The 22,723-nt window shown below is 35.6% G+C and overlaps 2 protein-coding genes across 3 annotated transcripts in view; both read left to right on the top strand.

Annotated features, from left to right (window-relative positions):
* The window catches only part of slc13a5b (solute carrier family 13 member 5b), an 11,371-nt gene extending 2,851 nt beyond the window's left edge, over nt 1-8,520 (top strand). The window contains exons 2-12 of the mRNA XM_016455595.1: nt 2,230-2,358; nt 2,465-2,601; nt 2,717-2,928; nt 4,498-4,669; nt 4,744-4,866; nt 4,947-5,159; nt 5,364-5,470; nt 5,579-5,700; nt 7,206-7,367; nt 7,751-7,888; nt 8,223-8,520. Coding sequence (XP_016311081.1) covers nt 2,230-2,358; nt 2,465-2,601; nt 2,717-2,928; nt 4,498-4,669; nt 4,744-4,866; nt 4,947-5,159; nt 5,364-5,470; nt 5,579-5,700; nt 7,206-7,367; nt 7,751-7,888; nt 8,223-8,348 — 1,641 coding nt within the window. The 3' untranslated portion in view covers nt 8,349-8,520. The remainder of the gene's footprint in view (nt 1-2,229; nt 2,359-2,464; nt 2,602-2,716; nt 2,929-4,497; nt 4,670-4,743; nt 4,867-4,946; nt 5,160-5,363; nt 5,471-5,578; nt 5,701-7,205; nt 7,368-7,750; nt 7,889-8,222) is intronic.
* A 5,103-nt stretch (nt 8,521-13,623) lies between these two features.
* Nucleotides 13,624-21,651, top strand: slc47a3 (solute carrier family 47 member 3). Of its 2 annotated transcripts, none has more exons than XM_016455581.1 (17): nt 13,624-13,848; nt 15,884-15,985; nt 16,098-16,166; nt 16,256-16,404; nt 16,593-16,635; nt 16,869-16,913; nt 16,988-17,085; nt 17,169-17,266; nt 17,384-17,497; nt 18,781-18,848; nt 18,923-19,031; nt 19,187-19,262; nt 19,692-19,761; nt 19,908-20,040; nt 20,554-20,648; nt 20,754-20,796; nt 20,882-21,651. In XM_016455581.1, exons 1-17 carry the CDS (start codon nt 13,732-13,734, stop codon nt 21,094-21,096), a joined length of 1,644 nt encoding a protein of 547 aa, XP_016311067.1. In that variant the 5' UTR covers nt 13,624-13,731; the 3' UTR covers nt 21,097-21,651. The 2 variants fall into 2 exon arrangements, with proteins under 2 accessions (XP_016311067.1, XP_016311066.1); XM_016455580.1 differs by having other exon boundaries at nt 13,624-13,857.
* Nucleotides 21,652-22,723: the final 1,072 nt, after the last annotated feature.

The following is a 22,723-nucleotide window of genomic DNA, read 5'->3' as shown; positions in this document are numbered from 1 at the left end:
AAACAGTAAACAGCTCTGAGGAAATATTTTAACATCCAAAGTATTTGTATTTTGTATCTTTATGAATAAAATCGTTTATTTTATGCAGAGTATCAGGCTTTTCCATCACGAGATAAGACCGATGTTAGGTGATTAGATTACACCGCACGCCTGTATGTTGCTCTGTATGTAATTGAACGATATACAGCACAGTAATGATTTTATATATAAAATAAAATGTACACAAACCTGTATTTTACCGTAGAAATGCATCAATTCGATGGCGCTTAGAACTGTTCTCTCCAGAAGAGAAGGAAAAATCCCAGCGATAAATAACTCAACCGCTGGGTTACGTCTGACTCAGGATCTGAGTAATACAAAAACTACCCAAACATTGGGTTGTTATGTCTGACCCAGGAGCTGGGTCACACTAAAAAAAACTACCCAAACATTGGGTTGTTACATTTGACCCAGGAGCTGGGTAACACAAAAACTACCCAAACACTGAAAAAATAACCCAAAAAAATGACCCAAAAGTCTCAACCCAGCATTTGGGTTAAAAAAATAACCCAGGATTTTTTAGAGTGCACGGCAAAGTCGAGGAAGGGAGGAGCCATGGTGGAGCCTTGCCAGGCAGAACCAGGGATACTACAGACTGAGACAGAGCCAAAGGAGGTGGAGACCCAGGTGAAGCTAAGGAGATGGAGACCCGGAGTGACAGCGGAGACCGGGAGGGCCAAGGTAGAGCTGCAGACTTGAGGGGTCTAGCAGGCCAGGGCGAAGCTAGAGGGAGTAAGGACCAAGATGAAGCCAGAGGGAAGAAGGTGCCCGACAGAGCCAAAGGGATGGAGGGACGAGGCATAGCCAGAGGAGTAGAAGACCGTGGTGGAGGCAGGTTGACAACTGACCAAGATGTAGCCGGAGGGACGAGGGAGCCCGGTGGAGTCAGAGAATTGACAGAACCTGGTGGAGGCGAGGGAGTGTGGCACCAAGGAGGCACTGAAGGGTCGGAAGGCTGAGGTGGAGTACAGGGCTCGGAGGACTAAGGTGGAGCCATGGGACCGACATCCCAGAACAGAGATGGAGACTGAGATCTTAGACTCATCCACATTGCAAAGTGGAGAACATAGAGCCGAGGAGCTGGAGGGAACCATTGGAGGCAGAGCCAAAAGACTCTGTGGTTTTAGAAGAGGCGGCGGGATAGGGAGGCTGGGTGGGAGCATCAATGATGACACAGACTTGGTGCTGGGCAGAACCAGTGTATCAGATTCAGGACTGGCTGGAACCAGCGGAGACACATCAGATTCAGGATTGGCTGGAACCAGTGGAGACTCAGGAGATTCAGGAATGGCTGGAACCAGTGGAGACTCAGGAGATTCAGGGCTGGGCAGAAGCAGTGGAGACAAAGGAGATTCAGGACAGGGTGGAAACAAAGACTCTAAAAGTGTGGTGCTGCTGGTGAAGCAGAGGCCGTGCAGATAAATGAAACAGGTAGAAATGACTGGCATTGGCTCTAGCTCTTGTATCGTGGCAGACTCAAGCTCATGGTCTACGGTGGGCTTAAGCATTGCTGCAGCTGAGCTGGTGGGCTGATCTCCTCCTCACTCTCATGGATGGTAAAGAGGGAACCATTATGAAGGAGTACCCACTCCACGTACTCCATTAAAGTCCCTAGAAGCTCATTTCCGGGCAAGCACAGTCTCGTTTTAGCATTGAGGCTTGTCCGGAAACCACACACAGGCAGTTATCATCATAAGGGATGAGATGGTAAAGGTTCAGAAACTCCTGTGGGTGCCTCTTTATGGACTGGTTCCCCTGCGAGAGGAGGGGGATTCTTTTTGCTGCTAGATCCATCCTTTGGGACCAGTTCTTCTGTCACAAAATGGTTACAAATAAGGATGAGGTGAATGCAGCAGTTTAGATTTATTTACGCAAACTCAAAACTGGAAACAGGAACTGAACAGAACAACCAGGCTAAACGCAACAAGAACAAAGAATAGAAGCAAACACAGGACTTAAATACACTGAATCAAACCAATCAACTAAATTAACACCAGGTGCAAACACTAACAAAACGATGAGTAACCATAGAAACGAATGACAGACAAAACAACTGATCTAGAAACAGTGAAAACTCAAAGTCCAACTAAAGCAAACACAAAACACAGGTACCCATAACAACATGTCCCCAAAATATGTCTAGAATCATACTAGCATGCAGTTTTGAAAGAGCACGTTTCCATCTTCCAGGAGGCCAGCTGTGCCTATGTGATCATACTGATGGCAGTTTACTGGTGTACTGAGGCTCTTCCTTTAGCTGTCACTTCACTGCTACCTGCTGTCCTCTTCCCCATGCTTGGCATCATGCAGTCCAAAATGGTAAGTTGGTTTTAGTGTTTCCGGTTAAGAAAGGCATCAAATTAATTAGAGATGAACAACAAAAGAGCACACATCAAAAAGCTAAGGCTTTGATTTGGTTCTCTAGGTGTGTATGCAATACCTGAAGGACACTAACATGCTGTTTGTGGGTGGACTGATGGTCGCTGTGGCAGTTGAGCACTGGAACCTGCACAAACGCATCGCCCTTAGAGTGCTTCTCATTGTTGGGGTGCGCCCAGCGCTGTAAGTTAAACCCTGTAATGGGTACAATCATTGATAGGTTGTTAAATCCAATCTTTACTCATATAGATTTCATGTTTGTATTCACATTCTGATTGCTTCCTTTGTATTAATACAGCCTGATGCTGGGCTTCATGGGGGTGACAGCTTTCCTCTCCATGTGGATCAGTAACACGGCTACTACGGCCATGATGGTCCCCATAGTGCAGGCTGTGCTGGAACAGCTGAACAAACAGGAGACAGAGTCATCACAGACAACCTGTGGTGAGGAACGGCCCCAGGCCCCTGAGGCGGAATACAAACAGACGGCAAATGACAGAGACACAGAAGGTCAGGCGAAGAATTGTTTATGAGGTCCATGCAATAAGATGTATTTTAGCAGTACATATACTACCATTCAAGTTTGGGGTCAGTAAAAAAAAAAAAAAAAAAAAAAAAAATGAAAAGAGACAGTCAAGATATTTATACAGTTACGAAAATTAGTGGTGTATATTAAATTGTGTTATACATCATATTTTTATAAAACAAAATATTAGCATATAACAAAAATATAAAATTTTTAGAAGAAACTATCAATTGTAAAACAATAATAATAATAATAATAATAATAATAATAACAATAACAATAAAGTGTATAAATATACTAATTTATATTAACTATATTAATATAATATTAATAATAAAATAATATAATATAATACTACTTTTATCAATTATTTTTATAAAAATAATACTTCTTTTACAAAAAAAGTGCCACCATATATATTATTGTTTGTGGGCACAAAAAAAAAAAAAAAAAAAAAAAAAAAATTGAAAGAAACTTTTATTTAGAAAGGGAGCATTAAAGCCAGTTTCCACCACAAATTAATTGTATTTTTTTATTTTTTTTGTAAAATTATTTTATAATTTTTATCTTATCTTTCAGAATGTTTCTTGCAATTCAGAATGAAAGTCAGATTTATGAGATACAAACACAGAATTCTGAGTTCCGAGTTTATCTTTCAGAATTATATCTGCAATTCTGAATTCTGGGTTCCCATCTCACAATTCTGAAAGGTGTAAAAAAAAGGGTAATTGTGACTTTTTATGTCACAATTCAGATTTTTTTCTCACAATTGTGATTTTATATCTAACAATTCAGAATTTAGTTTATTTCTCACAATAACTCACAATAGTGAGATAAAAGGTTGTGATTACTGATTATAGTAATTTTTTTAATAGTTTTAGAAAATTTCTATTTCAAACCAATTCTATTTAAATATCAAAGAATCCTGAAAAAAAAAAATTGCATCATGGTATCCACTAAAAACAGCACATTTAAAACATTAAAGCAAGAAATGTTTCTTGAGCACCAAATCAGCAAAAAAAATTAAACTTAAAAAAATTCAGCTTTGCCATCACATGTATAAATTACATTTTAATTGCAATAATATTTTACAACATTACTGTTTTAATGTTGTGTTTTTTTGCAGCCTTGGTGAGCAAGGTGACTTCTTGGTGACTTCTTTTAAAAACATCCAAATAACTTACTGACTAACCTTTGAACTGTAGGTTATGAGAGCAGTGGTGGACAGTAACGGAGTAGTTTTACTTCGTTACTGAAATCAAGTACTTTTGTACTTTCACTCGAGTAAAATTGAAAACTGAGTACTTTTACTTTTACTGGAGTAATATTTTATTATACGTATCTATACTTTTACTCAAGTACTTGATTTGTGTACTTCGTCCACCACTGTATGAGAGTAATGTATCATGTTTTTAAACTTTTATCCCCAGGGGCTTTTTTTCTCACCATCTCACCAACCCCATATTTTTGAACAGTATAGTAGTTTTCATTTCAAGACACAATTTTCATTTTTGGATGAACTATCATCACTCAGTGCATTCCCTATTTCTTAGTGGTTCTACGCATGCTGGATGTCTCACCAGAGGCCAAACAAAAGAAATCAGCAGAGAAGCGGCTCATGGCTAAAGGAATGACTCTGTGTGTGTGTTATGCGGCCAGCGTTGGGGGAACGGCCACACTCACAGGCACTGGACCTAACCTAGTACTGAAGGGTCAGATGAACCAGTGAGTACTGAATAAACACTTCACTTCTACCATTTTGTTTCCAGAAACTGAACCCTTTCATTTATTTGCCTCAGATTATTTCCTGACAATGGTGATGTCATCAACTTTGCCTCATGGTTTGGGTTTGCCTTCCCCAACATGATCATCATGCTGACGATAGCTTGGCTTTATCTTCAGTTCATTTTCATGGGATTCAAGTATGATAGATAATTGATTTGTTACATTTCACATTTTCTTTTTCCACTCCTTTAATGAAGTGCTTTATTCATGTCTCCAGCATTAGGAAGACATGGGGATGTGGAGCGGTAAAGTCAGAGAAGGAAATAGCCGCCTATAACGTGATCCGGGAGCAGCATCTTCAGCTGGGACCGATGTGTTTTGGCGAACTCAGCGTTCTGGCTCTCTTCAGTTTGCTTGTAGCTCTGTGGTTTACTCGAGATCCTGGATTTGTAACAGGCTGGGCAACACACACCTTTAACACCGAAGCAGAGTATGATTTACACTACATGCTTAGTTAGATCGATTAATTTATTGCAAAATTGCAATTTATCAAAGTCATTAACCATGTTAGTGATCAAAATAAATCAATAAAATATGTATATTCATATTTAACAAGAGTATGTATGCAGGTATTATTCCAAAAATATTGGAATAATAATAGGACTTTTTGGTGTTTAATATTCCGTACGTTTAGATATGTGACAGATGCTACAGTTGCAGTCTTCATTGCCCTGTTGCTCTTCATTCTGCCATCTAAACCACCCCGGCTTTGCTTCTGGTCATCAACTGAATCTGAAACAGGTAAGAAGAATTTTACACAATGAAAAGGTCTACAAAGAAGACTCAGAGAGTTTGGATCTATTGTTCTGGTTTGGGTTGACTCGATGTACTACATATATTAATTTACAGAGCCTCAACTCTCTTCTGCGCCCAGTCCAGCCCTGCTCTCCTGGAAAGTAGCTCAAAAGAAGTTACCCTGGAACATAGTTTTGCTCCTAGGTGGAGGATTTGCCCTGGCCAAAGGTAGCGAGGTGAGAGCACTCAATGAAAAAATAATGTCTCTGCTTTAAAATCATAACTATTATGTTTCTTTAAACTGCTTTGAAGATAATCATTTAAATTGTGGCTGTCATAACCTGTTTTTGAGAAAATGGCTTCTGAAGTGTGCAAACAAATTTCATTTTTGACAGAAGATTTATTCAAACATACTTTAAATTACAGGATAAATAAAATTACAATGTGTTTATAATAGTGCATCTATTTAACACTACATTTACAATAGTGGCAATATGCTTAGAAATCGGTCACATTAGTGAAATTAAGCAAGGAAAAGGGCTGTATTGTCCGTAGTCAATAGTGTAGGAATGCATACAGCATGGCCCACATAGAGATCACTTCCCAAGTAGCTTTCTGTTTGTCAATGAAGCAAATTCGCATGACCAACTTGAGCCAATGCAAAATCTATGTGGGGAAATGTTTTCCATCACACATGGATTTCTATTGAAATGACTGGATTTCGAACGTAAAATTTCAGCAAGCAACGCTGACCGCACATTTAGGTCTCAAATTGTGACCTAAGCGATATACCGGTTCAAACGGTAAACTGGCTTGAATTACGCAAACGGTATGATTTTTTTTTTTAAACGGCATATTAGTTTAAATAATTTTTTTAATTTAAATAAAATTTTAACTGGGTAAATAGACCAACTGTAAACTGCCATTAACAGAAGCCAGAGACGCTGAAGACGGATGCAAAGATGAGAAAATACTGTATCAGGCAGATCAAGCTCACGATGCACAAAATATAGGAAGAAAATTCTAAATGCTGAACTGAGGGTGAGGGGTTTATATGAATGTATCTTTGAGGGGAACTGACTTGTCTTCAGAAAAGTTTCGATGGTATTTTCTTTTCATCTTATCTCCGTATAATGCATATTTAAAAGCGCAGCACTGCTTTGTTTACAGCGATGAAGGAAACGTGGTATCGCTGCTGTTAGCGCCATCTCTTGTCAATGAGTGAATTTGCATTCTCATTCAGCCCGTCTGCTGTTTTTGTTTTGTTCAGATGTTTTATGTAGCATTTCACAAAGGTTAGACCATTCTGCTTTTGCTATAAATTAAAAAAGTATACAATCTAATTTACATCAAAAACCACTCAAGCAATAGGATATGCATGTTTGTTTGGATCATGATTAAAATGCAGTGGTTCTGCAACTGTTTCATGCATTCTGATTAATATAAAGGCACAGTCAGGGAAAAACCACGATAAACTGTCAAACCGACAGAATCCTAAAAAAAAAAAAGGATACTTTTTTTTTTCATCAAACCGCCCAGCACTATCTCATACTTTACTCTGATAATAAAAAAATATTACTAATTGGCTAAAACATACTATGTTTTAGCCAATGTTTAGCCAACAACAAAATGTTGACTATAATTATCTTTATGATGAAAATGGTAAACAACTACCATCATTTTCTTTATTTAGTCCATTTGTGACCTGCATCTGACTTCATATATTTCTTTTGTATCTCAGGAGTCAGGTCTATCCAGATGGATGGGAAACCAGTTGACTCCCCTACATAGTATCCCTCCCTGGGCCATTGTTATCATCCTGTGCCTCTTGATTGCCATTTTCACTGAGTGTACCAGCAATGTTGCCACAGCTACATTATTTCTTCCTGTCCTTGCTTCTATGGTAAGACCGGTATATGAAACCTGTAAAATTCTGATATTTACCAAGTAATAGATCTTCAAAAGATGCGAAAAAATATTATGAAATATGATAATCATATCTCTATGCATCATTTTTAGGCAGGTGCTTAAATTCTTGAAATAGCATCAGCTGTGAAGTTGTATTGCTCACCAGCTGTGCAAAGCTTCACTGAAACATTGGCCTCCGTGCAGACATGACTCACAGTTTGTTATAATCTTTAAGAATTACAGCCCAATTACAGACACTTTGTGATGAGCTTAGAAAACATGCAGTTATATCAGAGACATATGAGTCAGCACTGTCCACAATTAAATCTTGTTTTCTGCTTTATAAGTACATCAGACATTTCTGTTTCTGTTTCGCAGTCTCAGTCGGTTGGAATCAACCCTCTTTACATCATGGTGCCATGCACACTCAGTGCGTCCTTTGCATTCATGTTACCTGTGGCAACTCCACCAAACGCTATAGTCTTTTCCTATGGATACCTCAAGGTTTCAGACATGGTGAGTTCCAGAATCTGGCAACCGATTTTATTCCAGACAGAAAAAAAAGGGTTCCCTGGTTTTCTCAGCCCAAGTGGCAATTTCAGCCTATTTCCATATTCAAAGTGTGTTTAAAAACTCATCATAATACAGAGGAAACAGTTTACAAGATCAGCTGCCAGACATCAATCATTTATAAGTAGTTATGTCAGTGACGTAGCATTGTTAAAACAAATGTGGCCCCATATATAGACAAACCACAAGTCATTTTACCACATCTAAAAAATGTTCCTTCCCAGCTGCTCCAGTGACCAATAAACTCACTCAGTGATATTTAACATTTTGTTTTTCTCAGGCAAAAACTGGCGTGATGATGAATATCATAGGGATTTTCTGCATCACCTTATCCATCAACACCTGGGGCAAGGCCATGTTCAACCTAGACTCTTTCCCTGCATGGGCCAACCAAACAGTAATATGACACAGTACAAGGCCAAATGAAAACCAGCAAGCTGCTTATTTTCTTCGCATCATTCTCATAAACCTCGTGGATCAAAGCTGCAGCAGAGAGAAAATGAAATCTGCCATGTCTTGCAGGACTATTTTGCACACTCATAACCTCTTTCATTGAAAGACCTACAGTAACCAAGCACCAGGATATACTACAGTATGTTCAAATGTTTGGGGCTCTTACCGATTTTTTTATGTTTTTGAAATCTCTTATACTCATCAAAAATGCATTAAAATCTGAATTTAAAAAATACGTTTTGCAATTAATAATAATAATAATATTGTGAAATAGTTTTTGCAATAAAATAACCATTTTCTATTTTAATATATATTAAAATGTAATTTATTCCTGTGATGGCAAAGCTGAATGTTCTAGCAGCCATTACTCCAGTCTTCAGTGTCACACAATCCTTCAGAAATCATTCCAATATGCTGATTTCTTATTATTATCATTGTTGAAAACAGCCGTGCTGCTTAATATGTCTGTGGAAACCATGTTTGTTAGGATTCTTTGATGAATAGAAAAGGGTGAATCTTACTTACCCCAAACTTTTGAACACTAGTGTACATGGTCATCATATTTTGTAACACAGTTTTATCAAATAAATATGCAGGACAGATGTTTTAAACATTAAAACAATCAGATGTTTCAAACATTTCATATATTCGCAAACATAGGTTTAGATGGCATGCTTATCTGATAAGACCACAACTAATTGAACTATCCCTTTCTCAACTAAATGATGACCCAGGAAAAACAAACAATATTGTGGATGTTCATTCTAATTATGATGAATAATTTGAATTTCTCTGGGACAAACCTGACTGAGATGTGAAAGCCTCACCAACAACTGCCTTAAATCTCAGGGCATTAAACTAGTAAGACACATCACGGGCAATTTCCTAAATTCTGCAAATACCTCATGGTTTTGACACATGAAATAATCCTAGTTAATAATAGGTGTGCTGAAACATTTGAACATGTATAAATGATATATATATACAATTTATATAGTGTTATACGCCACAAACTGCATGAAAAATGCATTATTAAATCACTGGAGAAGTGCATTTTTAAAATGTTACAATTTTTCCTTGTATCAATGCAACAACTGATTTTCTTTTGTTTTATATGAGTGTGTTTTGTTTTGGGCCATCAAACTATTGTAAAATCTCTAAACAGAGTTCAAATATGCAACTTTAATACTATGTGTACATCTACGTTTTTTATAATTCCAGTCTGTACCTATAGCATCAAAATGACTTGAATATTTCTAAAAATGAAAATACTGCACAATTGGAAAGTGTATGACATTAACACACATGCAGGGATGGTCTTTCAGAGTTTAATGCACATTACCAGTGTGATGTGTGAGTTCACTGATACACTGTATCTCATTTTATTTGATTGAATACTGCAATGCTTACTGAAACATTATTTTGCAATTTTGGAGAAATTATAAAAAATAAAGAATAATAATTTTGTTTATGAAAAATAAAGCACTTATAGGGCATGTGAGTGGAATATGTCCTGAAACTGCTGTTCTACTATGTTAAAGAGACAAAACTGAATAAAACTGTATACAATCTTTCCCTGCATTATGCTTATTATTATGGATGAAATCCTGCATTGTGTATATATACACAATATGCTTTTCATAACATCTCAGAGGCCTAATGTTAAATTTAGCATCAATAAATTCTATTATATCATACTGGTATATGAAGATGTAGAAAAACTGACAGCTGTTGTTTTAAAATAACTATAATTATGCAACTTAAACTTTGTACATCAAGTACACTAAAACTACAACGTTCATTAAGTTCAAGAAGTTCTATTATGTTCAAAGTGATTCCGCCAGTACAAATTAAATGTGAAGCAAAAACTATTTGGGGAAACAACATGGCACAGAAGCAATGACAGTGTACTATAAACACTGAATCCTATACAATAGCTCAGCTGACTCTCTCTCATACGAGCAGAACCAGAAATACCCTTTGTCACTTAAAAATAAAATGCCAGTCTGTAATATAAAAACAAAGCAAACAGATTTTCCCAAAAGTGCAAAGTCAAATCCTTAGTGTTTCAACTTTCCTGGAGCACAATAAAAGCAGTTTTCCACATGATGGATCAGTACAAGAAATAAAACTTCAAGATTGACAATTCAATATATTTTTTCTTCTTAACTTTCCTTCCAGAAAACACAGAATGTTCCTAACATTGGCATATAGTTCCCGCTTGGATATTTTAGAAACTAAATAATAACATTCTAGGATTTTTTTTTTTGCAATCAGACTATAGTAATCTCTCTATGTTGTTGTCATTTAACAGAGTTTACAGTTGGTAAATATGCAACTTCAATATTCTGTGTACATACATGCTTCTTCAATTCTCCAATCAGTGCTTACTGTACCCAGCTGGTTATTTTGGGATCTAAATAATAACATTCTAGGAATGTTTTCTGTAGATTTTTGTAACCAAAAATGATATTTGTTGGAACATTTCAGGGAGTTTTGTTTTGTGACAACCTATAAGAGAACATATACAGAACATTCTCTATGGTTATTTTTACGGTTTTATTTTATAACCAAAATGTTCTGGGTACCAAAAGTTGTTAGCTGGGCTGAGTCTCCTTTCTTTGAAAAGAAAGTGTGGGAAAGCTCTGGACTCAAGCAGGGACATGATGTACGCTTACAATTAATGTCAAAAGAAAGCAGGGGGTTCCACACAAAAAGGGTGGAAAGCGGTGAAATCAGTAAGCTCTTGGTGAAGACTTTAAAAGTCAATGTTTTACTGGTTGTGACTGTGACTCTCAATGAAAATGTCTAAGGTCAAGCTAAATCCTAAGGGGAGACAGCACTGCACCACTGCAAATCCACCTGATGATTTCATAAACCTGCCGAGGTCAGAAGCACTGGATTAATGATAGTTCACGATCTTGTGGAGACAAAAGACTAGACTTCACAACCATGTGTTTATAGTCTCCAGTCAGCGGCCACACAGCAACCCCATAGTGCATAGTAATCCTCAATTGCTGAGGTATGACCAGGTTAAAACCTCATGATAATTTCTTACAATTGTTGCAACAACTACAGAGGAATGTTGCAATTTTGGTTAGGTTTAGATCACATGCATGATGCCAAATGGGCAGCAGTAAGAGGGAAGTGTGCCAAACAAAGAAATCGTTCTTAAAAATACACAGTCACACACAAATTAAAATATTTGGCATGAAACAAAGCGATAAAATTGAATTACAGAAAAAAGGTCTGCCATTCACCACAGAATGCCTGTTTTCTATTTAAGAAATTAAATTGTTATAGGCCTAACAAGTAAGCAGCTAACAAGCGGTTGGGTGTGCAGTGACACTGTGATCACTATGATCTTAGATCTTTGAGGGAAGGAACAGATATAATTACAGTGCCCTTTTCTGCTTTTCGGCAACTTCAACACCCACTCATTATCCATCTGAACCAAAAACGCATATACCTCAGTCTCCAATTTGGCTGTATACATATGAGAGCCCAAAAAATAGTAAGAAAAAAAAAATTTTTTGCTTGGAAGTTATTCTTGTATAAGACCTTTTGCTGAACTAAGTGAATATGGTTAACTTTTATTCTCTCTTTAACTCTTATGGTTAACTCTTTCTGGAAAATAATATGTTGGATAAAAAGATAATTAATTTACATTTAGCCAGTATTAGTGTCACAAAGAAGTATATACTGTGGTGGAGACTGGGTCACAAAGGGAGGTTACCACAAGGGCCAATGTACTAGCATCTATAAGGTTTTGAGGGAAAAAGTCCAATTTCCTATAGCAGAGGTTTCTTCTTGAATTAATTAATTAAAATAAAAAATGTATGTATATATATATATATATATATATATATATTAAGGCTTTCAGTCGATAGATTTTTAATCTAATTAATTACAGGGTGCTGCAATTAATTAATCTAATTAATCACAAACTAAATTTGGCTGTGAAAATACCCCCAAAAGATAATTTAAACCTATTATTGTGTTAAAGGGGTCATATGACACTGCTAAAAAGAACATTATTTGGTGTATTTGGTGTAATGAAATGTGTTTATGCGGTTTAAGGTTCAAAAAACATTATTTTCCACAAACTGTACATTATTGTTTCTCCTCTATGCCCCGCCTTTCTGAAACGTGTCGATTTTTACATATATATGTTGTAGTTAGCCCTGTCCTAAAACCTTACCTTTGTTTAATTTTGTTGTTTAATTAATTGTTTGTTTCATAAATGTTTTACAGCTTAAATGACTGTAATAAAACTATAATAAGCTCTAAATATTATAAGCTATTTAATGTCAGGTTCCATTGTGACAACATCCACTGCTAAGATCAAAACTGTTTTTCCCTGAACAATAGTGGAAATGCCCAATATCCTTTTTCGTAGTCAATACCTACATGTAGTCAAGGTATGTGCTTATATAGAACATAAATCAACACTGTGAAATCTTTACTGGAACAAAAATCCAAGTATTCAAACTCTTAGAATTTTAGAACTAATAATAACGCCACCAGTTGGCGACATTAGGAACTGTAGCAGCAGTAGTATTGTCAAAGCAGTGTTTGGCTGAACATAGCAACCGATTAGAAATATCAAATATCATTTTTGCCATTATGAGGATAGTGTTCAAGACTTCATGGGATTTAATACTTTACTGGATATCGAAAGATACAGCAAGCAAATGCTTTGAGGACTGTCCCAAAACAGTCTCTGATCGCTTTCCTGGCAAACTTAGGAATGTCTGAAGGACACATTTGCTTTTATATTACAAGCTATTATAATAATACATTTATTTACACTGGGGTGCACATTGAGACGTGTAGCCCACGTGATGTGAACTCTGCCACAAACCCTTGTGTTCTACCTCTAACTTTTCTGTTGGTGTGTGTGACTGACTGCTATTTGTGTGTTTCAGTATTTCTGCGCGTGTTGACATGAGCAGAAGAAGTGGTTCCTATCAAACAAACCTGCTTTTCTACTTTTCACTTCAAACCTTACGATATGCATCAATCTGGGTGATAAACAAATACTGAAACCACTAGTTTAAGAAACTCACATAGTATCGATATTATTATGTGAGGATCGTTCCTCTCGCCTGTCGCCATACAACAGGATCAACAATAATTAATATTTCAAGATCGATCCGCCCACCCGACGTCAGCTGGATTGGACGAACTGTGACTCATTTATTGTGATCACCAAAAAAAGTAAACTGTCGAACTTTATATTCAGAACTACAGAGATAAGAACAGCTTTCTAAAGGCGCGTGTTCCAGGTTCTGAATCAGATATAGCTCTATATCTGATATATCAAACCATTTGTCATGATGAACGAACCAGAAAACACATCCAGATGTCAAGGGTGCTTGAGATGTTTTAGTTTTTTACCTGTGCACTTTACAAGAGAAATTGTAAACTTGTGCTCTCTAGCTCTGCCTGTGGTAAGTACAGTACGTCCTCGTTTGTTTGTTTTATTTTAAATCTAAATCACATTTAACTGGTTTAATCGCTTAACTTATCAATGTTAGAATTGTTCTATGAGCATTATTATTTTTAACCAGTATTTAATTTTGTACAGTACATCAGTTTATCATCCATAAATGTGAAGTGTGTCTTCTTGAGCCCTGTTTAGTTATGTCAGAGGTGTCCAATCCATCAATCAGAGTCTAGTTCCCTAATACACACCTGAACCAGCAAAGCAAGATGTTCAAGATTATTAGAAGCTCCCTGAGATGGGAGACACGAAGTTTTCCACTTTCCAGTTCAAGCAAATGCTTATTGGAAATGATTGAGTGTTTAACACGCTGGTGACGCCTGCTGGTCAAAACGTTTTTATTTCATTTTTAGGGCTGTCGGTTTAACGCGTTAACTTAATTAATTAGTTATGAAAAAAATAACGCGATTACAATATTTTAACGCAGTTAACGCACTGGCCCCGCCCCCAGACCTGTACGGCATCTTATATTTCATATTGACTTGACAAATATGATGCAGGGCAACAACTTCATAAATGCAGTTATGCCCTAACATTCAAGATATTGGTGCAAAAAAAAAATGCCCCTGTATGAGTTTTGTCTCATATTTATATAGATATCACACTAGCAGCAAGAGTAATATCACAGGAGCTGATTTTGTCCTGAATATCACAAGCTTAAATGTGATTTTATACAACAGTTCAGTAAACAAGAAGTTAATATTGTGTTATATTTTAAACACGATATTATGTGTTTTTGCTCAATTTTGCAGAGAACATATTATCTTTAAAGCCACAGCAGAACTGTTGTGCATCTCCGAGCAACACAACGGTGTTTCTGAATGAATCCGCGTTTTGAACGAATCGAGTGAATCAATGATTCAAAGCCCATTCATTAAGAGAGCCGATTACTTCATTCCTGAATGAATCAGCCGTTCGAACGAATCGAGTGAATCAATGATTCAAAGCCCATTCATTAGGAGAGCCGATTACTTCGTTCCTGAATGAATCAGCCGTTTGAACGAATCGAGTGAATCGATGATTCAAAGCCCATTCATTAAGAGAGCCGATTACTTCGTTCCTGAATGAATCAGCCGTTTGAACGAATCGAGTGAATCGATGATTCAAAGCCCATTCATTAAGAGAGCCGATTACTTCGTTCCTGAATGAATCAGCCGTTTGAACGAATCGAATGAAAGACTCATAAAGACATTTACTGCCACCTTCTGGCAGATTTAGTTTCTTATTTAGAGTATCACTTCATTCAAAAATAATAATAATAACAAAAATAAAAACATTAAAGGGATAGTTCACCCAATTTTTTTTTTTTTTTTATTCTGTCATCATTTACTCAGCCTAATGTCGTTTCAAACCTTTCTTTTGTGGAACATAAAAGAAGGTTTGAAGACTGTTGGTAACAAAGCTGTTTTGCTTACCAATGACTTTCATTGTATGAACAAAAAATAGAAGTTACTGATATGTTTCTCAAATGATCTTCTTTTATGTTCCATAGTTTGTTAGGCCATTGCAGCCTAAATGTTTATGTATAATTTATGTTGAATCAAGTCAAATATTTCTTTCTAACGCTACAATTTGTAATGTCTACTTGATACTTTCTCATTTAACACAAAAATAGCATTAAATAATCGTTTGTGGGTATTTTCACAGTCAAATTCATTTTGCGATTAATTAGATTAATTAATCGAAACATCATGTAATTAATTAGATTAAAAATTTTAATCGACTGACAGCCCTATTTATTTTATATTTTATTTGATCTAGTATGTTCTCTGGTATGAGAATTTCTGCTTCCTACTACCTGCAACCAATTACAAGATAGCAAATAAATGGAAAACTGCTTTCTTTGAAAACCAATTGTCATCATGATTGTTTCAAGTCAGCAAAAGCAGTGTAATAGTATCGTTTTGGCATGCTGCTAAACCTTTATTATTCACTGACCATGTCACCCATGTGACCCATGTCTCTGTTGTTTCTTCTCATAGTTTTTGTCCTATCTTTTCGACTATTTAATTATTTTTGTAAGCACTGTGTTCTGTGGGCACCTGGGAAAGGTAGAGCTTGATGGTGTGGCTCTTGCCACAGCTGTGAGTTTTATATATTTATCTCCTCTTTAATTGATATGTGTAAAGTAATTTTAAATATATATTTTTTAAAATATAAGCGATTAATGAGAGTCCATTGTGTTTTCACCTACAGGTCATCAGTGTTATGGGTATTGGTATTGGTTATGGCTTGTCCGCAGCATGTGACACACTTATTTCTCAGGTAGAAATGAGTTTTCCTGTTCATTCACATATAAACAAATATAACCTTTTTATTTTTGTTTTTTTACATTGTTACACTGTCTTTTGCAGGCTTTTGGAGCTGGTAACTTACATCTAGTTGGTGTTATAACTCAGAAAGCAATTTTAATTCTGCTGCTCGCATGTTTGCCATGCTGTGCTTTTCTTATCAATACAGAGTCAATATTACTGCTTGTAGGGCAAAGCCCAGAGGTTGCCAGGTGAGCACTATTCAAGATTGTAATTAGCAGATCGGCACATACTGACCCTGAAATAAAACAAGAATTAATCCATGCAATAACATCCTTCAATAATAGCTTTATGGAACATATTCATGTGCTCAACAGGAATTAGTTATTAAAGAAGAAACAGGCTACAACATAACCTCAGAACTGTTATTCTGTTTCAGAGTATCTCAGCTGTATGTGAACATTTTTTTGCCTGGTCTTCCGGTATGTACTTACATTATCTAGAAAAGTGATCCCCACTTCAATGTTACACGCACTCTTATTTTGTCACGTCTCAAATTTACTAAAATGCTTAAAAGAAAGGCTCTCCTTTTTGGTCTAATGGTTGTTACTTCACAGATTTTGTGACTAAAATATGATTTTTCATGACCAGGTACATCTTTTAAAGTATTTAGGGCTCTCAGTGTAGAAAAATAACACTGTTATTTTTGTCTCAGGCTGCTTTTGTGTTCATTATTGAAGCAAAATATCTACAGAATCAGGTATGAGAAAGACATTAAAATGTAATGCTCTGTGAAAGCATGAATGTGAAATTTAATGAAATCTCCCATTACAGGGAATTATTTGGCCCCTGGTCATTACCGGAGTAGTGGCAAATCTCCTAAATGCTTTAATCAACTATATCTTCCTCTTTGTCCTGGACATGGGTGTTCCGTGAGTTTCCATAATATTTGCTGTTAAACTACGCCACAGAAAGTAACTAGAGAACTTACCAACCATGTGTATTTCATCTGCAGTGGATCAGCAGCTGCTAATACAATCTCACAGTACAGTTTGGCGATCATATTGTTTATCTACATCCGATGCACGGGTCTTCATAAGCATACTTGGCCTGGTAAGTTGGTGAGAAATCTGTTATTATATGACCTCTCTCCGTGTGTTTGTATGCAACAGTCACTGCAAGCTGATCCAGTTGACAGATACATTAAAGCATTTCTTTATTGCTGTATAGGTTGGTCGATGGACTGTTTGCAGGAGTGGGACTCATTCATCCAGCTGGCCATTCCAAGTATGCTCATGATGTGTGCAGAGTGGTGGACTTATGAGATTGGAGGACTGCTGTCAGGTTAGAGTGCACACTTGTCAAACTGTTATACAACATTTTTAGAGAATATGTCTAGTCATTTGTTTAGTATTATTAGAGTTGATATTGGAGTTGTATAGACCACAACTCACAGGATGTTGAATTGGAATGACAGCAAGAATTACATTATTTAATTAGCTCGCAAAACATAAATACATTATTAATTTTGAGCAATTATGACTTTAATATGCATTTATTGCATTTTTTATGACTTTGGGGAAAATTTCTGGAAAATTAAGTGTTCTTATATAAAGTATATCATTTTAAACCTAACATAAAAAGGACAGAAATAAAAGACTTTTAAAATATGTAAATGTACATCAGCACCGATAGCCTTGTGGGCAGCGCATCGACATACAGCGCCGTTGCGCTACTGCCGTTCACTTCCTGTCAGTTCTGATCTGTCCTATCGTAATAAAAGGCAAAAATGCAAATAATAAGTCTTTAAACAAATATGAAAATGTATTTTCTTTGATTATTAGTATTTTAAAATGTTTCTGATAATATGACTGTTTATGTGAATGATAACATAAAATTAGTGCTGTCAAACGATTAATCGTGATTAATCGCATCCAAAATAAAAGTTTTTGTTTACATTATATATGTGTACTGTGTATATTGATTATGCATATATAAATACACACACATACAATATATATTTTGAAAATATTTACGTTTATACATTTATATATTCATATGCTTATATTTTATATTATATATAAATATATTTAAAATATAAACATAACATATTTTTCTTAAATATATACATGCATGTGTTTGTATGTATATATACATAATAAATATACACAGTAGTATACACACATATATTATGTAAACAAAACTTTTATTTTGGATGTGATTAATCGCGATTAATCGTTTGACAGCAACTACATAAAATTGATATAACATAAAATTTATTTGTAAAACTATTCTTACAGCAAACAAATTTATGTATGAATGTGATTTAAATTTATCAAAAAAGGAATCACCTCAAGGCACTTGAAATTATGGGTGACACCCTAATGAAGGCTTGTTAGCTACAATGCGTCGGTGCACTTGTGTGTTATTTTTAATGTAAAGTCATGTGAATAAAGGCTTTTTAAATTTTTACTATCATTTCTAGTGCCTTGGAGTGATTTGTTTTTTGATGAATTTAGAAATCCTACATCCAAAAAGCACCGATTTATGGACTTTATACTGCAGCGGCATTTTTTGCATATTTTTTGATGTATGATTTATGATTTGAACTTTTTTTTTTATGGCAGGTCTGATAAGTGAGGTGGAGCTCGGAGCTCAGTCAGTTGTGTATGGACTGGCAAATATCGCATATATGGTATATATTTATTAGTGTGAAAGTGTTTTATTTCAAGGTTGCATGAACACTTAAAGTCAGTGGCTTGTGTTCAGTTCCCTATAGGGTTCAGTGTAGCTGGCAATGTGAGGGTGGGCAATGCCATGGGAGCAGGAGATGTTGCTCAAGCCAAGCTCTCTGCCAAACTCTCTATTATTTGTGCAGGTAATACTAAGAAAGAACAAAGATTTTAGATTCTGCTTACACAAATCATTACTTTATGCCTGTATACATCACTAGCTAGTACTGTAAATTATTTTTATACCATGCTAATATTCTTATGGAAATGTGGAAAATATTTTATTGTATTTTATTTTCAGTCTCTGTTGCAGTGGTTTTGGCAACTGTCTTTGGTTCTTCAAGGAATGTAATTGCTTATATCTTCACAAATGACAAGTGAGTGTTCTTCCTTAGTTAAAAACATTTGCTTCATAACTATTTTTCATCATTATCTCTGTACGTTTCTCCTAATATCACTAGTACTTAAGTGGCAACTCCAGAATGAACTTTGCTCATGTAGTACTTTAAATATGAACTTTATGTATTTAAGGCATTTCAAAATCTTTGTTGTTCAAAATCATTAGTACAGATACAAACAAAAAGTTAGTCATTTACAGTATACACTTTTTAATTCATAACAATATATTTTGCATCTATAATTAACATAAAATTAACCTGCTTTGAAAAAGAAATAAAATCATTTAAAGCCACAAAATTCAAAGCCTCAAAGTCATAAAATATGTAAAACTGATACTTTTGAAAACAGCATTTTGAGAAAAACAAGACTAATATTGGGGCAAATGTTTTCTTTCCTTCCTCTCACAGAGACATCACAATGAGGGTTGCCACGGTAATGGTTTTATTCGCTCCTTTCCATCTTCTTGACGCCACTGCGGTAAGTCATTAGCAGAGTTGTGTTAGAGCACTCACAGCCCTCATTAGTACTGACAATACTGACAATCAAACACATCTGAAACTACACTGCATAGAGTCATCTGGGGAGAAAATATGAATTATTATTTCTTCCTTCAAACCAACCAGGCAGCAAGTGGCAGTATAGTGAAAGGTCTGGCCAAGCAGAAGATTGGGGCTGTCTGCAACCTTGTTGGATATTATGCTGTTGGCTTTCCTATTGGAATATCCCTGATGTTTGCTGCGAAATGGGGAATTTTTGGTGAGGCATATATATAATGTAATAAATGAAAATAAATATATATTTTCTATCAGTTACATATTGCATTATCAGTTAAATATTGTTATTTTTTTACTGTTAAATACAATGTATCTTTATTATTAGTATGCTTATATATTATAGGTAATTAATTAATTCAGAATTTCTTTTTATCTTAATATTAATAAATTGTGTGTATATAATAAAAATAATACACATAAACAATAAAAATAATATGTATTTAATATGTATAATTAATATTAACTATACATTAGAAATACAATGTAAAACATGTTTATATGATTTCATAAATTTATTAATATTACATGTAAAAGAACAACAACTAATAATAGTACATTATATTTGATAATATTTCTAATTTAAATTAAAATACAAATACACGTCAAAAATAGCATTTGATATATTTTATAATTATATTTATTATTAATATGTATTTTTTTTTCTGTTTCACTCTGTCTTGCATTCTATGTAATCCATTCCTCTAATCTTCTCAAGGTCTGTGGACTGGTCTGTTAATTTCCGTCTTCCTTCAGTCAGTGTTCCTCATTGTCCTTCTTTTCAAACTGAACTGGAATAAAGCCTCTGAAGAGGTGAGGAATATAGAATTTCCTTCCATTAAAAGTTGATTTAGACCTTTTACAGTGCACTTAAGTGAAACTTTTCACTGATCTACTGATGAACTTTTCACTTTCCAGGCACAGATCAGGGCTGGTGTACTGACGAGAGGGGCGGATGATGGTAATATGTTTGCTGTGACACTAACAACTCAAGAAGTCTGATTTTATTTAATGAGGCATGCTAATAAGGGTCATTTTCTTGACAGGTGCGCAAGAGGACGGCGGATATATTGAGGGCTGTGATGCGAATAATGCCACAGATATGGATGGGCTAGTAAATGAGGAGACTGAAGTGCTAGTTGCTACAGTGAGGGTGCAGCTGCCATTGAGTGTGTTAGTGCTGCGCCGCGGTCTGGCTCTGGCAACTATGCTAGTGCTCCTAGCTGCTGGACTCTCCGTTAAGTTCTTTCTAAAGAAATGATGATGTTATAACAGCTGAAGGACTGGTACTGGGGAAATGTTAGAGTGTCTTAAAGCAGACAGAGAGTCCAGCCAGTGCATGTCAGGGTGCCACCCAAAAGCAACCAGTACAACATGTCCATTATGTCCACTTTGTACTGTATCTGCAAGGCAGGTGAGGCCTGTCAGGCACAAAGCAGGGCAGCTTTCTGGGATTTCAGACAATGTCCAGGCATTAAATATCAAGGTACTGTTTTGTTTACATGACATTGGCTATGTCATTTTGTACTTGCTCATTTTGTATTAATGTTTATATTTATTTATATAAATATATTTATTAATATGTCATTTACTCAAAGAAAAACAACCTGTACAATCCCAAGTCCTGCAATAAATCCAGCATATAAGGCTATATTCTCATTCCCACATGCTCTCACATCTTTATCATCTCATGAATTTATATTAAAAAAGCAAATGGTTTGCCGCAAACACAAATGACAAACATGAATATCAGGAACCTTTTTTAAATGAATGCTATTTCATGCACAAAAATCTACTTTTCGCACACTGGTGTAATTGAAGCCACCGTGAAATTAAAATTCAGTATTCTTATTTATGAAATAATGCAGTTTTTATTATAAATGATTTATCAGTGCACATCATTTTTTATGCATATAATTCATGTGTACTCATAAAATTAATTTAAACATATAAGCGTTTATTAAGATCTCAGCAATTAACAAACAATAATGATCCAGTCAATTCCCAGTGGACAAAATCGAGTCCCACCCTACATTTTTTTTTTTGTTTGTTCAAAAACATTTAACTCGGACATATGTTGCAATATGGAAGAAAAGACTATAAACTTTTGTTTCATGTCGACTGAGACCATGCCACATTGCAATTATGACTTTCACATAGATGTCGTTGGATTTCACGCTGGACCAACATGCCAGGATCTGGCGATGTGCATTTTATATTACATTTTTGTATTTTATTTGTCCTTAGATGACCTAGCTCTGAATATAGCTGATATAGAAAAATTACCTCAGACACTCTCTATATAATGGGATAGTGATTTATTGACCCAGGGATTTCATTTGTGATAAGCTGCTCTAAGTCAGCTATGTGCAATCTTTGCAGCTGTTTGAAAGTATGAATTAAATCTAATTATAGATCATCTTTTTACAATAAAAATGGGGAGTGCTGAAACACCTGACTTCTCAGCACAGGGCATGTGTGTTTTTATGTCTTGTTCAATTTAAATCATGTCACTGACTTTATCAGTTCAAATGAAACAACCCCCACTAATATTACTCTTTGCTCCCTGCAGCTGAATTACCCTTCCACACGTGACACTTATCTGAAAACAGCCCAGAGTCACAATCACATCAGACTGTTTAACCAGGAAAATTCCTTTGATTAGTTCATCTTAATGGGATATAGGTGGATCAAACATTTACATATAACAAGTTAGCAACAAACAATATGACAGCAGAGCTGTGGAGAGGCATATCAGCATATATGTGAATATATATTAATAGGCTTAGGATGGAGCGACGGACAAAATATTTATGATAAAAAGTAGATAATGTAGTATATATAAGTGGTGCATACAGTTTATGCACAAAGCCACTTAAATTTAAAAC

Source organism: Sinocyclocheilus anshuiensis, unplaced genomic scaffold (genome assembly GCF_001515605.1).
Source record: "Sinocyclocheilus anshuiensis isolate Anshui unplaced genomic scaffold, SAMN03320099.WGS_v1.1 scaffold319, whole genome shotgun sequence".
NCBI lineage: Eukaryota > Metazoa > Chordata > Actinopteri > Cypriniformes > Cyprinidae > Sinocyclocheilus > Sinocyclocheilus anshuiensis.
The sequence above is the reverse complement of the archived record's forward strand: the minus strand, read 5'-3'. Positions and strand labels throughout refer to the sequence as shown.

What these genes read in the sequence shown, in the direction of transcription:
- slc47a3 (XM_016455580.1), top strand. Translation starts at nt 13,732, where the DNA reads ATGATGAACGAACCAGAAAACACATCCAGATGTCAAGGGTGCTTGAGA. An exon ending in ACTCTCTATTATTTGTGCAG is followed by an intron (nt 19,032 to 19,186) that starts GTAATACTAAGA and finishes TTTTATTTTCAG; the next exon opens with TCTCTGTTGCAGTGGTTTTG. An exon ending in GACGAGAGGGGCGGATGATG is followed by an intron (nt 20,797 to 20,881) that starts GTAATATGTTTG and finishes TTTTCTTGACAG; the next exon opens with GTGCGCAAGAGGACGGCGGA.